Source organism: Marmota flaviventris, chromosome X (genome assembly GCF_047511675.1).
Source record: "Marmota flaviventris isolate mMarFla1 chromosome X, mMarFla1.hap1, whole genome shotgun sequence".
Classification (NCBI taxonomy): Eukaryota; Metazoa; Chordata; class Mammalia; order Rodentia; family Sciuridae; genus Marmota; species Marmota flaviventris.
The window spans coordinates 69164531-69185267 of NC_092518.1; the positions used below are offsets into that span (position 1 = coordinate 69164531).

Here is a 20737-nt window from a genome sequence, read left to right on the forward strand (position 1 = left end):
AACTAGGTGCCCATCAACAGATGAGTGGATATAGAAAATATGGTATATATACACAATGGTGTATTATTCATCCATAAAGAAGAATGAAATCCTGTCTTCTGAAACAAAATGGACAGAAATGTAAGACATCATGTTGGGTGAAATGAACGTGACATAGAAAGGCAAGTATTATGTTCTCATATATGGGCAACTAAAAATTGTGGCTCTGAATGTAGAAGAGAGTATACTAGGGAATGGAAAGGTTGATGGGGAGTTGGGAAAGTGAAAAATGGATAGATAGACATGATCAATCAACAATGAATGCAGATGCAGAAATATAACAATAAATAAAATTAATGTGTACCAAAAATGCAATAATAATAGTCAACAAATAATAGTTTTCTTTCTTTTTTTATTTTTAAAGTTTCTATGCCCCAGTAAAAACAACTGTACAAAACAAATGTTATCTTTTTTATAAACAATGATATTTTAAAATCAGGTCTAGTACATTTTTCTTTTAGCAATGTATTCACAATTTATATTATGCATATGAATTTTCAAAACATTATGCTAGAGATATATCATCCCTCTCTATTTATACCAACCCTGTTTCCAGTGAAAATATATTCTTACCTATAAGACACTGAATATCAAGACCTCATAAAAAGTCCTCTTTCATGGATTTTTCTGGGAGAAAAATCTAATCTGATTAATTTTATTTTTCAAATTTATATATATATATATATATATATATATATATATATATATATATATATATACACACACACACACACATATATATATAGTGTAATATATAGTACATTATATTGTGTACATTAATATATAGAGTATTTTATATATATATATATATATATATATATATATATATATATATACACACACACACACACACACACACACACACACATGCCATGAATCACTTGTTCTTTTAAAATTGTTGTTATAATTATACACAATCTTGGATCCATTGTGATATAATCATACATGCACAGTTCATAATTTCGTCCATTTCCTTCCCCTGTATCTCCCTTTTTCTCCTCCCTTTTACCCCTTCCTCCACTCCACTGATCTCTCTTCTATTTTCAGGAATTCCTTTTTTCGTTATTTTCTAATTTCCACATAAAAGATAAAACCTATGACCTTTGGAATTTATGAGTATGCCCAATTTCACTTAGCATGATTTCTATAGTCCCATCCATTTTCCTGCAAATGAAAATTATATTATTCTTGATGATATAATAAAACTCTATTGTAAAAGCTATCTATTTTCTCCATTTTAAATGGAGAAAAAATTGTAAGCATTCCCTCTAAAAACTGGAACATGAAAGGGATGCCCTCTTTCACCACTTCTATTCAACACAGTCCTTGAAACTCTAGCCAGAGTAAATAGACAAAAGAAATTAAAGGGATAGAAATAGGAAAAAAAGAACTCAAACTATTACTATTTGACAATGACATGATTCTGTATTTAGAGGATCCAAAAATTCCACCAGAAAACTTCTAGAATTAATAAATGAATTCAGCAAAGTAGCAGGATATAAAATCAACACCCATAAATCACATGAATTTCTACATATCAGTGATGAAACCTCTGAAAGAGAAATTAGGAAAACTACCCGATTCACAGTAAATCCCCCCCCCCCAAAAAATAAAATACTTGGAAGTCAATGTAACAAAAGAGGTGAAAGACCTCTACTATGAAAATTACAGAACACTAAAGGAAGACATTGAAGAAGACCTTAGAAGATGGAAAGATCTCCTATGTTCTTGGATAGCACTATACAGATTTAATGCAATTACAATGAAAATACCAATAATATTTTTCATAGAAATAGAAAAGGCAATCATGAAATTCATTTGAAAAAATAAGAGACTCAGAATAGCCAAAGAAATCCTTAGCAACAAGTCAAGCAAGAGGTATCACAATACCAGACCTATACTACAGAGCTACAGTAACAAAAACAGCATGGTATTGGCACCAAAATAGACAGGTAGAGCAATGGTACAGAATAGAAGACATAGAGTCAAACCCACATAAATGCAGTTATCTCATATTACATAAGGGCACCAAAACATTCTTTAGAGAAAAGATAGCCTCTTCAACAAATGGTGCTGGAAAAATAGGAAATCCTTATGCAACAAAATGAAACTAAACCCCTATCTCTCACCATACTCAAAACTCAACTCAAAGTAGATCAAGGACTTAGGAATTAAACCAGAGACCCTGGGCTTAATAGAAGAAAAAAATAGGCCCATATCTTTACCATGTCAGATTAGGTCCTGACTTTCTTAACAAGACTCCTAAAGTGCAAGAAATAAAACCAAGAATCAATAAATGGGATGGATTCAAACTAAAATGCTCTTTTGCAGGAAAGGAAACAATCAGTAATGTGAAGATAGAGCCTACAGAATTGGAGAAAATCTTTGCTACAGGTGCCTCAGATAGAGCACTAATCTCCAGGATATATAAAGAACTTAAAAAACTTAACACCAAAAAAAAAAAAAAAAAAAAAAAGAAGAAAGAAAAAGAACCCAATCAATAAATGGCCTAAGGAACTGAACAGACATTTCTCAGAAGAAGATAATATACAATTTATCAACAAACATGAAAAAATGATCAACATCTCTAGCAATTATAGAATTGCAAATCAAAACTACCCTAAGTTTTCATCTCACTCCAGTCACAATAGCAGTTATCAAGAATATAAGCAATAATAAGCATTAGCAAGCATGTGGGGGGAAAGGTATACTCATACATTGTTGGTGGAACTGAAGATTGGTGCTACCACTCTGGAAAAGCAGTCTGGAGATTCCTTAGAAAACTTGGAACGGAACCACCATTTGACTCAGTTATCCCACTCAGCATACTACAGTGATGCAGCCACGTCAATGTTTATAGCAGCTCAATTCACAATGGCTAAACTGTGGAACCAACCTAGATGCCCTTCAATAGACTAATGGATAAAGAAGCTGTGGTATATATAAACAATGGAATATTACTCAGCATTAAAAGAGAATACAACTATGACATTTACAGGTAAATGGATGGAATTGAAAAATATTGTGCTAAGTGAAATAATCCAATCTCAAAAAAAAAAAGGCCGGATATTTTCTCTGATTTGTGGATGCTGATCCATAATGGGGTGGGAAAGGCAAGGGAAGAATGGAGAAACTTTGAACTGGGCAGAGAGTAGTGAGGGGAGTGGGGAGAATAGGAGTAAGAAAGATGGACATCATTACCCTAGGTACATGTGTGATTGCACAAGTGATGCGACTTTATATTTTGTATAACCAGAGAAATGAAAGTTGTGCTCCATTTGTGTAAAATGAATTAAAATTAAAATTCGTTCTGCTGTCATGTCTAACTAATTAGAACAAATAAAAATAAAAAATCCATATACACAATGTATATACACACACATTTTATTTATCTATTCAGATATGTCACAGTTTTGTTTATCCATTCATCTGCCAATGGACACTTAGGTTATTTCCACAACTTGGCTATTGTGAATTGTGCTGCTATAAATATGGACATACATGTATCACTATAGTACACTGATTTTAGTTCTTTTGGGTAAATACCAAGCAATGACATAGGTGGGTCATATGGTGATTCCATTCCTAGTCTTTTGAGGAACCCCCATATTGATTATCTTACTGGTTGTACTAATTTACAACTCCATCAACAGTTTATTAGTGTTCCTTTTTTCCTGCATCCTCAATAGCATTTACTATATTTGAATTCTTAATGATTGTCATTCTAGATGAAGGGAGATGTAATCTCAGCAATTTTGATTTGCTTTTCCCTGATTACTAAAGACATTGTACATTTTTTTCATATATTTGTTGGTTATCTGTGTTTCTTTTGAGGAATTTCTGTTAAGTCCATTTGTCTATTGATTGGGTTTTTCTTTGGTATTAATTTTTTTAATTCTTTATATATTCTGGATATTAATCCTCTGTCAGAGGAGTATCCAATAACATTTTTTTTCCATTCTGTAAGCTCTCTCTTCATGTTCTTGTTTCCTTTGTTGCACAGAAGGTTTTTAATTTTTTTTTTGAACAGGTGACTGAATCCAGGGACATTTACCCACTGAAGCACATCCCCAGCACATTTTTAGATTTTTTTTGACATGGGTCTCACGGAGTTACTTCCAGCTTGAAGAAGTACAGATCTTGGTACTCGTCTGCCTCTACAAACGTGTGAGCCAATTTTTTGTCTCCATTAATCCTGCTGGTTCTGTTTTTGTAGAGAACTATTACTAACCCAAATTGTTTAATAATCCTAAGGCCCCTTGTAATTTATTCTTGGAACTTCCCTCTGTTTACAACATTGTTTACTCTGGGTACGGTGTGTCTGAATTTTTAGTCTCTGGAGTGTAGATGCTCCTTGACTTACTATGAGGTTACACACCAATAAACAAATCATAAATTAAAAATACTAGAAGTAAAAATAAATTTAATACACCTAACCTACTAAGTGTCATAGCTTAGCAACATGGTACACTGTAGAGTATTTGTTGTTTACCCTCACAATTGCATGGCTGACTGTGTACTGTAGTTTACTGCTGTTGCCCAGCATGAGGAAAGTGTATTCTGCCACATACTGCTATTCTGTGAGAATATAAAAGTCAAATTCACAAGTACATTTTATATTTAATGTGTATTTATTTTATAAATAAAAAGCATAAAAATATAGTATATTGAACCACCATAACTTTGAAACCGTCTGTAGTGTCATGAAAATCCCTGGCCCAACTTCCTTCCAAAGGCACCATATGTGAGAACTAGCTGCCCTTTTTATCCCTTCAGTGCTCAAGATTGAATGCAGGGCCTTGTACATGTTAGGCAAGAGCTCTAACACTGAATTACAACTCTGGTCCCTACCTGTTATTTTTCATTTAACTTTTCTTAAAAGACAAACAGTGATCTCTAGAGCTTCTACTGGCATAGTTCAGCTAACATTTTATTTGTCTGACAAGCAGTTTCAGTCACAGTTTTCTGCCAAGGGAGTGTAATACAAATAGAAAACTTCTTTCCACTGACAAGCAGAAATGAAGCAAAACCCCCCCTATTATTAGAGCTAAGCTTAAACACATTGAATTCAGATAAGTACACTATTTAAGGAACTCCCTAGAGAAATGGACACATCATTTTGGATAGAATTGAATAATATTTTTCTCTCTGAACTTAGCAGGTGATAGCCTCAATAAAAATAGAGGAATTACTGGTTATCTTCTGTGTACAAGAGCAAACTTGTAAATGTGAATTCCATCATTTAACATACATACAAAACTTCTCTTCTCCAACAACAAAAATTAAAAGCCAGAAACAGCATACATTCTTTAATTTTTTCTCCTCAGTGCAAAATAGTGAAAATCCAGAAAGTCCCAATTTAGATTAGAATCTTCCTAATTGTAGGCAAGTTCATTAATCTCTGAGGCTTAGTTTCTTTATTTTAAAATGGATATTGTCTCTCATGTAGGATTGCTAAAATGATTAAATGAGAAAACTGATGCAAAATCAATCAGGCTCATAGTCACGGAAATAAATAAACATTAGTGTCCTCTGACACCTACCTCTTCCAACACACCCACCTGTATCCAAAACAAGAAAAAAAGTACAAGGTGCTATTAGGGGGAGGCTATTTACAAGGAGAATCACAGATACTTGAGGGAATATCGTACTCTTCTAGAAAGAGGAATTGTAGTTGGCCATGTTTGGAATTTTGCCAGCTTCTCTGTTAAGGGCATTTCATCCTGCCTACTTTTCTGAATCTTTTAGAAATTATACATTGCACATTCACACCAGGTTTGTGATTTACATTTTTACTATTTACATTTGAGAGATAGCCCCTGTGGAGCACATATGTCACTTGGATTATAGCTAGCTGTGGAAAGTGTCTGAATTCCTGCCTTGTCAATATCATTCCACCATTTATAAGAACACAGACATAGCTTTCATTAGCTCTTTTACAGACCCCTCAGTTATGGCATCTCAGGTTCATATTTGGTACTGCTTGCTTCTATGTGTTCTTTGAAGAACCTTGTTTGTTGAGTAACTTAAATATAGGGGTCTGTTACCCTGCAGCACAGTTCTTGAGCTTACAGGGAATCTGTGACTAGCTCCTGCAATGTGCCACCTAGGGGCTGGGGATATGGCTCAAGTGTTAACACGCTCTCCTGGCATGCGCGGGGCGCTGGGTTCGATCCTCAGCACCACATAAAGATAAAATAAAGATGTTGTGTCCACCAGAAACTGAAAAATAAATATTAAAAAATTCTCTCTCTCTTTAAAAAAAGAGATTAGTTAAAGTAAATAAAAATAGGAGACTCACACCAAAAAGGAATTTGAAAAAATTATCTTATTGGTGCAATAGAATAAGCATGTGGATGGCTTGGAGTGTATAGATACAGCAATACAACAACTGTTGGGACATAAAATAGAAGGGAGGTCATAAACTTATAGGAAAAAAGAGATAAAATGTTGTAAGTTATCTCTCATATGTGGAAGTTAGAGAGTAAAAAAAAGTTATTCTTATGAAAATAGAAGGGAGATATAGTGGGTAGAGGAAGGAGATCAGGGAGAGGGAGGAGGGAGAAACTGGAGATGTAATGGGGATTAAATTAATCAAATTTATGTTATGTCATGTAAAAATGTTACGATGAAACACACTAATCTGTATAATTAATATACACCAACAATTTTTTTAATAGGAGTTAATCAGTAACAATTTAAGTAGTTGAGCACTAAGTAAAATTTATGTGACTTAACATGGTTCTCACAATCTTTAATCCAACAGCAGAAAGTGTTACATTTTTAAATATTAAGTACATTTTTGGAATCATGAATAGTCATCAAATTATGCATATTCATGTAAAATATGAAATTTTAAAATATATTTAATGAAAATAACTTTTTGCATAATCTTAAATGTGGAAAGAAATTGGTAGCAAAACTTTCAATACATAGGATCTTTTCTTACCCAGTCAATGAACACTGCTATGTGTTGTTGAGAGCCACAGCAGAAGGGGCCCCAGCAAACTTCCAGCTGCCAGCTGATGATTGGCTCACAGCAGCCCCAGCAAACTTCTAGCTGCCAACTGATTGGTTCCTCTGCAGTGATGCTGATTGGGCTGTTTCCCACGCCCTTTCAGACCACGGAGCTGCTCATTGGGGGACTTTTTTTGGCTCTGCCCACTCGACCAAGCCAATCAGCCTCAAGAGCAGGAGGAGTGGGGGAGGTTGAGAGGCTTGTGGGAAGCCTGTGGTGGCAGTTGGGCTCTGAAGGTTTTTCCTGAGGAGCTGGGTGGTTTGGTGTGTGTGTTCTAAAAATAAAGTTCGTTTCTTTTGACAAGTGGCTCCTGAATTATGTCCAGCCAGACTGCGGCAATGTGTATACAAAGTATGTGGTTCATAAGTATTTATACTGTTTACAAACTTGTGTTTGCCTCCACTAAAACCTGCATGTAACCAAGTATTCTTTAATAAAAATATGAACCACAATAGTCATTGGCCTGTTAAATTCTTCTTTCCTTTAATCTCATTGCATTGTAAGGTCCTTTTGTGTTCTCATATTTTAATCTTACTAAAATACAGCAAAGATCTAAAAATAAGCTTTGCTCTTGTAAAATGTAACCAAACTCAAAAATTTTATCCCTGTGTTATTATCAGTGAATATGAAAACTTCTACAATGAATATAAAACAAATATAATCTTAAAGATTTGAAATTTATTTGATAGCAGGTGTAAAACAAGCAATTTTTTAAAATATATTTTTTAGTTGTAGATGGACAGAGCACCTTTATTTTATTTATTTATTTTTATGTGGTGCTGAGGATCGATCCCAGTGCCTCCCATGTGCTAGGCAAGCAGTGTACCACTGAGCTACAGCCCCATCCCAATATAAGCAGTTTTTTGGAATAAAATATATATATGTGGAAGGAAATTATCCTGCTATGACTGCCTCTACCATAAAAATATCAGGTGGAAGAGAAAAAAACATAATTACTTTGACCATATGTTTAAAATATTCATAGCTGTAAACTGACAGTGTTAAGATAATTCATGTCATTTAATTACACAAACTGTAGCCAATTTTGCTTGCATTAAAATATGTATGCCATTTATCTATGGTTTCTTGTCTCACCCAGTGATTTCTTTCTCTTGCACTTGCCTTTTCCATTGTGTTGCTACCTGCTATGAGGTCCTCACCAGAACTGAGCTAATGTTGGTACCATGCACTTGTACTCCAGAATTGAATACAAGTATCATAAGGGACTACTGTGAATAATTATATTCTGTCATTTAAGGAGCCTTGAAGAAATGGATAAATTTTGAGAAACATACAACATACCAACATTGGATTAAGAAATCAATGACAGGTAAAGATGAAATCAAATCTATAATCAACACCTCTTAACAAAACAAACAAGAAAACAACCAATCCCCCATGACTACCATAAGGCTTCAATGGTGAATTCTACCAAACACTTACTTTAAAAAGAATTAATATCAATACTCAAGCTCTTATAAAACATTGAATAGAAAGTCACATTTCTAACTCACTCTTTGATGCCAAGCTAGATACAAGCATCCTGACATCAAGCTAGATAAAAAAAAAAATCACAAGAAAACTATACAAACAACTCCATGAATATAGACATAAAATTCCTCAAAAAATAAAAATGGAATTCAGTAGCATAGTAAAGGATTATACTGTATAATTAACTGGGATTTATCCAAGAAATGTCAGGGTGGTTCATCACAAAAAAACTTCAATCATATAACAAACCACATTAATGGAATTTAAGGGGGGAAAAATCTCAGGTGACCATGTCAACTGGTGATCGAAAAGCATGCAACAATATTCTACACACTTTGCTAAAATTACTCCAGAGTTCGCAACAGAAGGAACTTAAACTTCATTAAAGGAATTTATGAAAAATCCTCTGCTAATAGTATACTCAATAATGAAAAATTGAAAAATATTTCAAGATCAAGAACAAGACCATGGTCCCCTGTTTCCATCACTTCTACTCAACATTGCACTAAAAGTAAAAACCAGTATAATTAGGAAGAAAAAGGAAAAAATTTAAAAAGAACTAAAAAAAAGCATCCAAATTGGGAAAAAATAATATTTATTGGTGGGTGACATGATCCTATGTAGAGGTAATTGCAAAGAATACACAAAAGAACCTCTTAGACTTAATGAACACATTTATCCTATTTGAAAAATAGATGATCAATGCACTAAATTTATTATATATGCTAGCAATGAACAAGCAAAAGAGGAAATTAAGAAAATGATTCTATTTATAATAGCATCAAAAGGATAAATATATAAGAATAAATTTAACCAAAGAGGTTCAAGACAAAAATATTTTTTAATGTGTTCTAATTAGTCATACATGAAGTAAAAATGCATTTTGACACATTATACACAAATAGAGCACAACTTTTCCTTCCTCTGGCTGTATATGGTGCAGTCACATGGGGATTGTAATCATACATGTATTTAGGGTAATAATGTCCATTTTATTGCACTGTCCTTTCCATTCCCACACGCCCTCCCTTTCCTTCACTCCCCTCTGCACAAACCAAAATTCCTTCATTTTTTCCCTATCTCCCCATTATTTATCAGCATTTGTTTATCAGAGAAAACATTCATCCTTTAGTTTTTAATTCTTTTAAAAAATGCACTGTTAATAGTAAATAAAGACCTGAGTAAGATATCCCATATTCATAGATTGGAAGACTTGATATCATTAAGATGTCAATCTTTTCCCAAAGCAATATACAGATTCAATGAAATTCTCCTCAATATCTCAACTATAATTTTTGCAGAAGTTGAAGAGCAGGACCCAAAATATATACAGTATTGTAGTCATCTATGAATTGTCAAAATAAAATTAAAGGAGAAAAATAATATTGAAGAACTCATAATTCTATTTAAAAATTTACTGGAAAGGTGAAGTATTCAACACAGTACAGTATTGACACAAAGTTAAATAGATCAATTAAACAGAATTAAGAGTCCAATAATAAATCAGACCTCTGCAGTCAATTGAGTTTTGACAATTATATAAGTCCAACCATTGGGGAATCCTGGAACAATTAGATAACCACAAGCAAAAGAATGAAGCAGGACTCCTACCTCACATCATACACAATAAATAAACTCTGAATAAACTACGGTTGACAAAAATAAATTGAATATTTGGCAATTGCTAATATAAGAAATGTTGAATATTCCCAACACACACACACACACACACAAAAAAAACCTGATATGTGTCTAAAGTGACAGATATGCCAATTACTATGATCTGAATTTTACACATTTACACATTGTGGACATGCTTATATATTGTGTATATGTAATGAAATGCCACATATTATCCCACCAGTATAAACAATTACAAAAAAGGGGTATTATATATTGGATATTTACTAAAAGATTAGATTGGAGTTGCACTTATCATAAAAAAGAAAGAATGAACTAGGCACAAAAAAGAATGATAAAAAGAAAACAAGAATTGGTAGATATGTATGAAGATGGATATGCTAATTTTCTTGGGTATAATAATCATTTCACTATGATTGTTTATAAAAATCAAAACACAACTTTATATATACTTCATTTAAGTAAAGATCAATAAACTGAAAAAGTAGCCTGTTCCAAAAATGTGTTATATGACAATATTCCTATAATTAACAACATTGTATTGTGTTTAATTTTTAAGACAGTGTATATTGTGTTAAATGTTCTTACCACAACTATAAAATTTTTTGAGATATTATACATATTCCTATTTATCATATTGCTTTTAAAATCCAATGTGCATTTTATAAATGTCATTTTGAAAGTTAAGTTTTCTTCACACATACTGTCATTATATTTAAATTTTATAAGGTTTTACAATATCTAAATTGAGTAGTTTTTTAAAGTTTCATTGAGATATCATTAACATACAATAAAATCCAGCCCAGGACTGGGGTTGTGGCTCAGTGGTAAAGTGCTTGCCTAGCATATGAAGGCACTGGGTTTGATTCCAAGCACCACATAAAGAAATTAAAAATAATAAAATAAAATAAAATAAAGGTATTGTGTTCATCTAAAACTAAAAATATTTTTAAAAAATCAGTCCATTATTTTTCAGTCAAAACAGATTGTAAACATTCTGTTCTTCTTTGTATTTTAGTTCTAGTAATCTATTATCAAGTTCACTGATTCTGTTCTCTTTCATTTCCACTCTAATATTGAACCATCTAGGAAGTTTTCAAATTTTAGTTGCATTTTTCAGTTCTATAATACTTTGACAGCTTCTACTGCTCTACTGAGGTTTTCTATTTTTTTTTCATTGGCTTCAAGATAATTTATAATTTTATGAGGAAGCATTTTTAAAATTGATGTTCTAAACTATCTGTCAGGTAATTCCATAATATGACTTATCTTAGTGTTTTTTCAGTTGATTGTCATTTATCATTCAAGCTGTGATTTTCCTGTTTCTTTTTATGATGGGTGATTTTCAACTGTTTCCTTAACATTGGTCGGTAATTTAGGAGACTTTCAGTCTGATTTAATCTTTTTACTTAAGCAAGCAGTCAGTTAGGTTTAGCACAAAGGTCATGGGCTAATTTTATGGATTATGATTCCAGTGATAAAATTTTCAGAACCTCTGTGGTTTTATTTTTATATGGAGTTTTTACTGATTTATCTATGTCACCGGGGTTTTTACTGATCCTTTCTAGTGCCACTTAAGTGGACAGGAAGACCTTATCCAACCCAAGTACTTGTGAGGAGATTCCTCCTGTTAGTGCCAATCAACAGATCATTGTCTTTAAGTGGGAAAATGGATTCACCATTCTTCAGGGATGAATAGAGCACTTCTAGGAATGTATGTTTGTTTTAGCTTGACCCCTCGTTCTAGTCTAATTTTCTAGGTGAAGGGAAGAATTATGTAGCTTAGTAGGACAAAGAGGCTCTGCAGACCTGTCTGCTCTTTGTTGCAATATCTTCCTTTTCATTGCTGCCTAATATTTCCAAGAGAGGGAGGAGAGGTTCAAGCCTTGGGAAGGAAAGCACTTTCCTTGTCTGTTTAATATCGTGGGGACTTTGAATTTATCTCCCTTGCCAATGTTACAAGTCTCTCATGTGGACACATGTTCCACGTGGGGGAATAATGAGACAATCCATTTTTTTTTCTGTTGCCTGTTTAAGGGTAATGAGTTGCTTAGTTTGGATAGCCATCTACTATTAAATGTGTGAAGGAGCGCAAAACACCTTATGGTTTCAATTCCTGGAGTTCCTAACCAGTCATCTTCTTCTTTCCACCTTTCATAATTCTTCATGGGTCGTCTCTTGCATTATTTCCCAGGGCATATTAATGGATCCTATGCAGATCATCTGAATTAGGTTCTTTGGTAAAACACCATTTTACTAAACTTATATTAACCTTAAAAAAATCATAAGTTTCTGCAAAAAAGCCAGAGGAAAAAATAAAAACCTTATTTGTAAGATACTTGTAAATACTGAATTGCATTAAAATAGTAAATAATTTAATACCAATCAATATATTTTATATCAATAATAATTCAATTGAATTATAAAATTAACCAGGCTCAATAAATGTAAGCAAAATGTAATATTTTATGAATTACTTTGAACATTTTAAAGCAGGAAAAAACTACCCACTGATTATTCAAAAAAACTACCCACTGATTTCAGAGTGTTGATTACTATATTTAAGATTTTCTTTGTAGTATATATAAATATTCTGAAATCAAAATGTGTTCATTGAGGTTAAATAAAGGTTAAATTTTGCCAGCTTTACACAAATCATGAAATTTTTCTCAACGGTATTCCTATTAACAGGAGATAAAAAACATTTGTTGCTTTAAATAAAAGATTACTTACTGCTCTTTTTCTAGAACACCCTGTAATCCAAGGCACAGTAAGGTTTCCTGAAATCTGTGAAAACAACAAATCAAATCTCAGTATAGTATACATTGACACTACATATAATGTTGATCAGAATGAAAAAAAAATATACATAATTTCAAGATACATTTGCATTCAGAGCATATGCAAATGTGCATTTTTTTTGCTCCCTAAGTATTTAAATGGATTAATTTGTGGAAAAAAATTTAGAAGTGGTGTAAAGTTTTCCTGCAATTTCAAGAAGGTTTCTAGGACACTGTGTGTGTGGGGGGGGTGGGGGGGAATGGGGGTGGGGGGGGCTCTAGAATTGCTGGTGCCATGTTGGGTGTTTAGAAATCTATTGAAGATATAATTAAAATGAAAAGCAGTGTCCTATGAAATAAGTGAAAAATTTTCAAGAACATTTTAAATAGGCATCATCATCAAGCAATAGATGACTTCATAATGAAAGGTGTATACTATAAACCATTTTAAACATATTACCTGTGTTTACTTTCCAAAACCAGCAATAATATAATCATTACTACGTGTGCCTTATTAAATCTTAGGCCTATAATAGGAATGGATGAAACATTTTTCTCCAAACTGTGATTTCATTAGTCTATTCACCATGTCCTCCCCACTTTGTTATTAAATGGTGAAATTTAAGTGTTAATAAAAAAATGACTTTGTGTAAACAATGTACGACTGCAAAAAACAGAAAATGTGAAACTTTAGGCATTATCATGTGTACATGAAACCTCTCTAGAAAAAAAATCGTGTTCCATAAAATATGTTCTTTTTTAAGTACATTCCAGTGTTTAGCATTGGTAGAGAAATTTTGCAATGTTGCAAACCTCAAGCACATATTTCTTGCACTGCATACAAGTGCTATTGATCAAATGCTGTCTAATAATCCCATAAATGTTGAAACATTTTACCTTTAAAAATAGAAAAAAATTATTATAGTAGCCAAGGATTTAATAATTTCAATAATCTCTAGTCTATGTATCACACCTGAAATTGAAACAATGCTTCTATAAAATCCTATCTAATAGTATGATTATTCTTTTTAAAGTAAAGTATACTAAGACAAATGACCATAAATAAATTATCTCAGTACAGATATGCAAGGGAATAGATGAGAGTGAATTCTGGAGAGTGTTCACAAAGACTAAGGTGGTCCTGGAACTTTGATTAATGATAACAAGGATTTAATCACATTTTTTTTCATGGGATACACAAGGATTAAATAATACTCCATATTTGTTGCTTGCCCTATTTCCCCTACTATACACTTGTTTCTCTCTGAGATACTGAAAAGTCAAAACAGCCTTGATAGGAAGTGGTGTTGGTAATGTATATTCAATCAAACATTTAATGTTTTGGTAAGTTGTATACAGTGATGGTTTATATAGTAATATATCTCCTGAGAATGCATAATGATCAAATAGTTCATGTAAGAGTTAAGAAATAACCTCAATTATTCTAACTTCAGGTAAATTTTCAAAGTTCCTGGCCACCATACCTGCCACTTTATTTTGAGCTACAAAGATACCAATATGCAAGGCATAGGCTAAAAAAATTCATAACTCCAGATACTTTTAAGGATATGTAAAACATATAAAATACCATGGCAGTAAAATGACAACTAAATGGTAGGGGATACGGACAAAGTATTAATGAGTTATTTTTTTCAATATTTTACTTAAGGTGATAAAAAGATTTCTTCTGAAAAAATCTTTAAAATGTATACACTCTTAATTTTCCATCAATATATAATTGGGTTTGCAAAATCAATTGATTGTTAGCTCCAATGAGAAAGGTAAATCATACACCCACAAATTGCTGCTGGGACTAAAAATTGGTGCAACCACTCTGGAAAACAATATGGAGATTCTTCAAAAAACTAGAAATGGAACCAGCATTTGACCTGGTTATACCACTCTTAGGTATTTAAAATCAGCATACTGCAATGATGCAGCCACAACAATGTTTATAGCAGATCAATTCAAAATAGCTAAATTATTTAACCAACCTAGGTGTCCTTCAGCAGATGAATGGATAAAGAAAATGTGGTATATATATATATACACATTTGAATATTACTCAGTAATAAAAAATGAATGACTTTATGATATTTTTTTGCTAATGGACAGATTTGGAGACTATCATGCCACATGAAGTAAGCTAATCTCCCCAAAATATAAAAGTCAAATGTTTTCTCTGATATACGGAAGGTAACCCACAAAAAGGGGGTGAGGATGAGAGGAATATACATTTGCAAGACTGGGATCCTAAATAGAATAAGACATACTTCAATTTGTATAATATGTCAAAATGTACTCTTGTGTAATGTATAACTAAAAAGAACAAAAAAAAAAGAGAAAGGTAAATCAGCTAAAATAATCACATAATATCCAATTGTTATGGAGTATCACTGCATACATTCCCATCCACAATTCACAACTTGCTACATAGATTTTCTAGAGAAAATATGTTAAACCAAATGAATTGAAAAAAAAAAAAGACAGAGCCCCCAAACAGTGATTACTGAAAAGTTGCATGATACTCAATTATTTATTCAACTCACCTTTCCTGTTCTAATAGTCTTTTAGTTCCTTACATTTCAGTAAAACTCAGGAATGGATAATCAGCATAGCTGAATTTTTAACCTGTTTTGATTCATAGTACAGATAAATGTTTCCCTAAATTTCGGGAGTTTTATTTCGTGCAATATTGATATTAGGATTCTCACTCACTGAAAGCTATAAAATGTAATACTTAACTGAGAAGGGCCATAACTTCATGATTAAGTGATATTTTAGTTCTAAACATAGTTTCAAGATCCTGTTTTGGACAACTATAAAATGAATCTACAAGGAGACAAGGCTTATTTAACAAATATTTTAGTATTTACATGGCCAAATTAATGCTGCAAGTTTCCAAGTAGAAAATTTAGGATGTAAGAAATTCATCACAATTATGTTGCCATTGTTGAAAGTATTTTGGGAACTTCTGGATTTGTCACTTCATGTCTCATGCAAAGATTATCTCATTTCTTCACATTACTTTTATTTTAACTGAAACTATAGAGCCCAGATTGAGCATTCATATTATTCGCTAACCATGGCTCAGAATGAATTCTATTTTCCAAAATCAAATTTTCCCTGAACACTTGATGATTTGTCACCACTGAAAGAATTTAAAATAATCCCTCAGGCTCTTAAAGCAATTGTAAAAGAACATAAGAAACTTTATGACTAATTGAACATTATTAAAATTAGTGTATATAACTTTCCAAAATAAATATTTTGAATTCCATTCAAATGTCTATCAAGCATATCTTCTATATGAAGTGCTATTTTGTGTGCTACAGGAAATAAAAGGTAATTTCCTGGAGGGCAAGAATTATACTTTGAGAGAAAGAGCGAAGACAGGTACACAAAGGACTCTAATATAAAGGAAACTATGGAAATATAGTCCTGTTGGAATGCTTGTAATCCCAGCTATTTGGAGGCCAAGGTGGGAGGATCATGAATCTTTATATAATGATGTTTCTGCAAATATCCCAAATACACAATTTTTAAAAGTTCATTTGTTTAAAAATTTGTTTATTGCTAGTATCTGAACATACTGTTATGTGAACCAGGAAAATTAGAATTATATTAATTAGTGTTTTATTAAATATAATTTGATTAAAACAATCAGGCAGTAACTGGGTCTTTCAGAAAGTTCAGCTGTAACAGATTCATAAATCAATGTTTTAAATTTCTATGGGTTGTTTTGGTATTAGTTGAGCACGAGAACCTATCAATCATTCTGCTTAATTGGCAGGGTTCCTTATGTGATTTTTCAATTATGAGGTATACAGCACAGAGAACACTACTGGATATATATATATATATATATATATATATATATATATATATATGATAGGCACTCAATAAATATTTGCTGATGACTGATTGAATTAATTTGGGCCTTCATTATTCACTAGCTCTGACTTTCTGAAATGCAACAAAAGGCCAAGAGTGGCAATATTCAAGACTGTTGCATGGGGTAAGATGTTGTAGGGAGGTGAGTAATAATTCTGGTTGAGAACAATGTGTTCTGGAAAAAAGTAGGGTGTCCTGGCATATGTAAAAATCTTCTCCCCTCTTCTCTCCATCAAGTCTCCAGCAAAGATTTGAGAAATTAGATTATCTTTTCAGATTACTTTTAATACTACTACTTTGGGGCAAGCAATTAACACTTTTAAGTACACAAAATTTTATCTATTAAATGATAGGAAAATGATGTTTAAAAGGTTTAGTAGCTTGAAAAGTTCCTGCAACTGACATCCAAAGTGGGATTTTTTTTTCTATATTTTCTTGGTTAAATTTTATAGATACAGAGAGATTAAGATAAAGGAAACTATAATTATAAGATCTTTTAATAAAATTACAATAGTACTTAACCATAACAATACAAACCTGATTTCTGGAATATTGGCAGTTTAATATAATGCAAGGATATAAGTACAATAAAATAAATTAGTATGTGGATGATTATCTTGTGATTCAAATTTTTATATGAAAATCATATAAAAATTCAAAGGGATATACAATTACAAATTTAAATCTGAAATTATAACTTCTAGAATATTTCAACATATTATCTAATTTTACTCATAAAAAGACATTTGAGAAAACTACAAAAGTTACTTGCTATTTTCCAAAAATGAATTGTCAAGTATTAGTTTTTAATTATAATTATACTTTTGTAACTGAAATGAAATAGTTTATTACATGTGTAGTCAGAGATCAGATCTCCAAACAACAGCAAAGATTTACTGTTTTTATCAAGCTGAACTGGACTCATGTTCTTACCAGGAATCATGGCTCCCTATCTACTTTACATACAATTTTATATTGAACCAAACGATGGGCTTTTAATGGAAACTCCCTGGTTATTTGTTGCACTAACTCTATATCCACAGATGTATGCACTCTGCAATTTAAAAAACAATCAACAAAGAGAAGTCAGGAAGATTAAGTACTAAGAAGCTCTACACCCCCTGTTAGAAACATTAAATAAACAACTAATGGCTGCCTAAAATAACTTTGTAGCAACAATGAAAACCATATAAAAATAGAGCAACCAAGCAAATACCCAATTAAGAAAATAACACATTCAAAATTTTGTGAAATTCCATGACATTTTTATTAGCCCTTCTCACATCTACTTCATGGTGTAGTTTAACATACTATTGAGGAAGTAGTATCTTAATTCCCAGTCTCCTCTGTGAACAAGAATCAGACTGAATTTGATTTAATTCTCAAAGTTCTAACCTTCTGGGGAGGTATCTGAGTAATTGGTCTCTTTATTTCCTTATCTGTAGTTTAAACAGATAAAAGTGAAGTAACTCAAATATCAAGCTAGGGGAAGTTGTAAGAAGCTATTGGCAAGACTTATGAAAACAATAAGGAGTTAGCTGACCACAGAAACTTGAAGAAAAAGACTACTAATTGAGGAATATAATAAAAATCTAGGGGCTCTAGGAGAAGAAGGATTGAGACCCTTAGGCAAATTAAGATCATTAAAAGCAACTATGCATATAGAAGAACTGGTAAATATCATGTACACAGGCTCAGGGAAGATATAAAGAAAAGTTCCAAGAGATATAAAATGTCATGCCAGGTTGATAAATGAATGTCTCCAACAGCATGCGTCCAGAATGCAAAGAGGGATGTACATTTATTCCAAATAACCAATTTTAAAAATTCATAAATTCATATTCATAAAGAATATAAAGAAACAGGAATTTATTGCTTTTTCAATGAAAATAAATAAATCTCAAAAAAGTGTCCCTGAAGAAATGCATGCATTGGATTTACACAAAAAACGCTTTAAGACAATTATTTTACATTTTATGCAAGACTCATGGTAAACAAAAAGAAAAAAAAATCTCTAGTAAATACACAAGAGATTAACAAAAAGGAACCAAGAATAATACTACAAAAATCATCAAATCACACAGGAAGATGGTAAGAAGAATGAACAAAAGAATTTTTAAAAATCAGAAAATAGTAAGAAAGTATAATATTAAGTCTTTACCAATCAATATTATTTTAAGTATAAATTGATTAAATTCTCCTAAGGACTGAGAGAGACTGAATGGACTGGGGGAAAAAAAAAAAAAAAAAAAAAAAACAAGATCCAACAATAGATGGCATACAAGCGACTCACATTAACTTTAGGAGCACTTATAGGCTGAAATTGAAGGGATGAGGAAAGTTATTCCTGCTTGCTTGGGTTTCCATTTCTCTTCTTATAACCCACAGATGTCATCAAGGAGGCTCTATTCTAAAGACTACATCTAACCCTAATTATCTCTCTTTATGGCCCCACTCCAAATACCATTAACATATGAATCAGGATATTAAGTGTTGAACTGTAACCAAAAGAGTTGCTATACTTACATTAGGAAAAAAAAAGAGTCTTTCCATAAAAATCTGTCACAAGAGATAAAGAAATTCACTATCTAATGACATAGAGGTCAACATGCAGGCATGGCAGTGCACTTTTTTAGTCACTGGGAAGATTGAGGCAGAATAATCACAAGTTTGAGGCCAGCCTAGGCAAGTTAACAAAATTAAAAAAAAAAATGTTTGATGATGTAGCTCTGTTATACAGGACTTGGCTAGCACCGGTGAGGACCTGCTTTTAAAGGCCAGAACTGAAAACAAAATATATAACAATTATAAATATATCTTTTCCAAATATTTCAATGCTTAAAAACCTAAAGCAATATTAAAATTACTGAAAGAATAAATAAATAGCAAGGCACAATTATTAGGAGACTTTGATAACTCACTTTAAAAATGGAAAGCTCAAGACAGAAAATCAGTAAGAGCAGACTTGAGTATTGTTTTAGCTATAGTATATTTCATATATTAGTTCATATAAAACTAATACATTTAAGAAAATAAAAATTATGTCAAGTATCTATTCCAGCTGCACTGGTATGATACTCAAATCCAATAGCAAGGAAATTTGGAAATGTAAAATTCAAAACTATATGGAATACAAAATAGCACAGTCATGAACACCCAATGGGTCCAAGAGGAAATTGAAGGAAGAAATTTAAAAGAAAAAAGTCTTGAAACAAACAAAAATGGAACACAGCATAGGAAAAAATTACAGGATATAGCAAAAGTAGTTCTGATATGGTTTGAAGGTGTCCCCAACAAGGCTGAGTCAACATTTACTAGCCTGATTCATATGTTAATGGTATTTGGATGTGGGGCCATAGGGAGATAATTAGGATTAGATGTAGTCTTTAGAGTAGAGCCTCCAGGATGATATTCCTGGTTTATAAGAGGAGAAATAGAAACCCAAGCAAGTAGCCTTGCTCTGCATCACCATGTGATATGCAATGGTGATGATGTCGTAAAAAGACCTTCACCAGATAACATGTGGTTGACTATGACATGGTCTTGGACTTCCCAGTCTCCTCAATTGTGAACCAAAAAAACTTCCATTCTTTATAAATTATCTGGTTTCCAGTATTTTGTTATAACAACAGAAAATGAACTACAACAAGTTCTGAGAGGGAAATTAACAGCAAAAAATAATGCCTATATTTAAAAAAGACAGATCTCAAATAAACAATCAAACTTTACAACCAACCTCAAGGAGAAAAGCAAGCTAAGCCTAAAGTTGGCGGATGGAAATAGTGATGATGAGAAAAGAAATAAGACAATTGAAAACATAAAAATGAAACTAAGTTTTTTTAAAGATAGAATAGTCAAGTATTTAAATTGATAA

The 20737-nt window shown here is 32.2% G+C and overlaps 1 protein-coding gene across 1 annotated transcript in view; it reads right to left on the reverse strand.

Annotated features, from left to right (window-relative positions):
• Hdx (highly divergent homeobox) overlaps window positions 1-20737 on the reverse strand; it is an 82664-nt gene that overhangs the window by 50915 nt on the left and 11012 nt on the right. The window contains exon 3 of the mRNA XM_027930836.3: window positions 12923-12976. Coding sequence (XP_027786637.2) covers window positions 12923-12976 — 54 coding nt within the window. The remainder of the gene's footprint in view (window positions 1-12922; window positions 12977-20737) is intronic.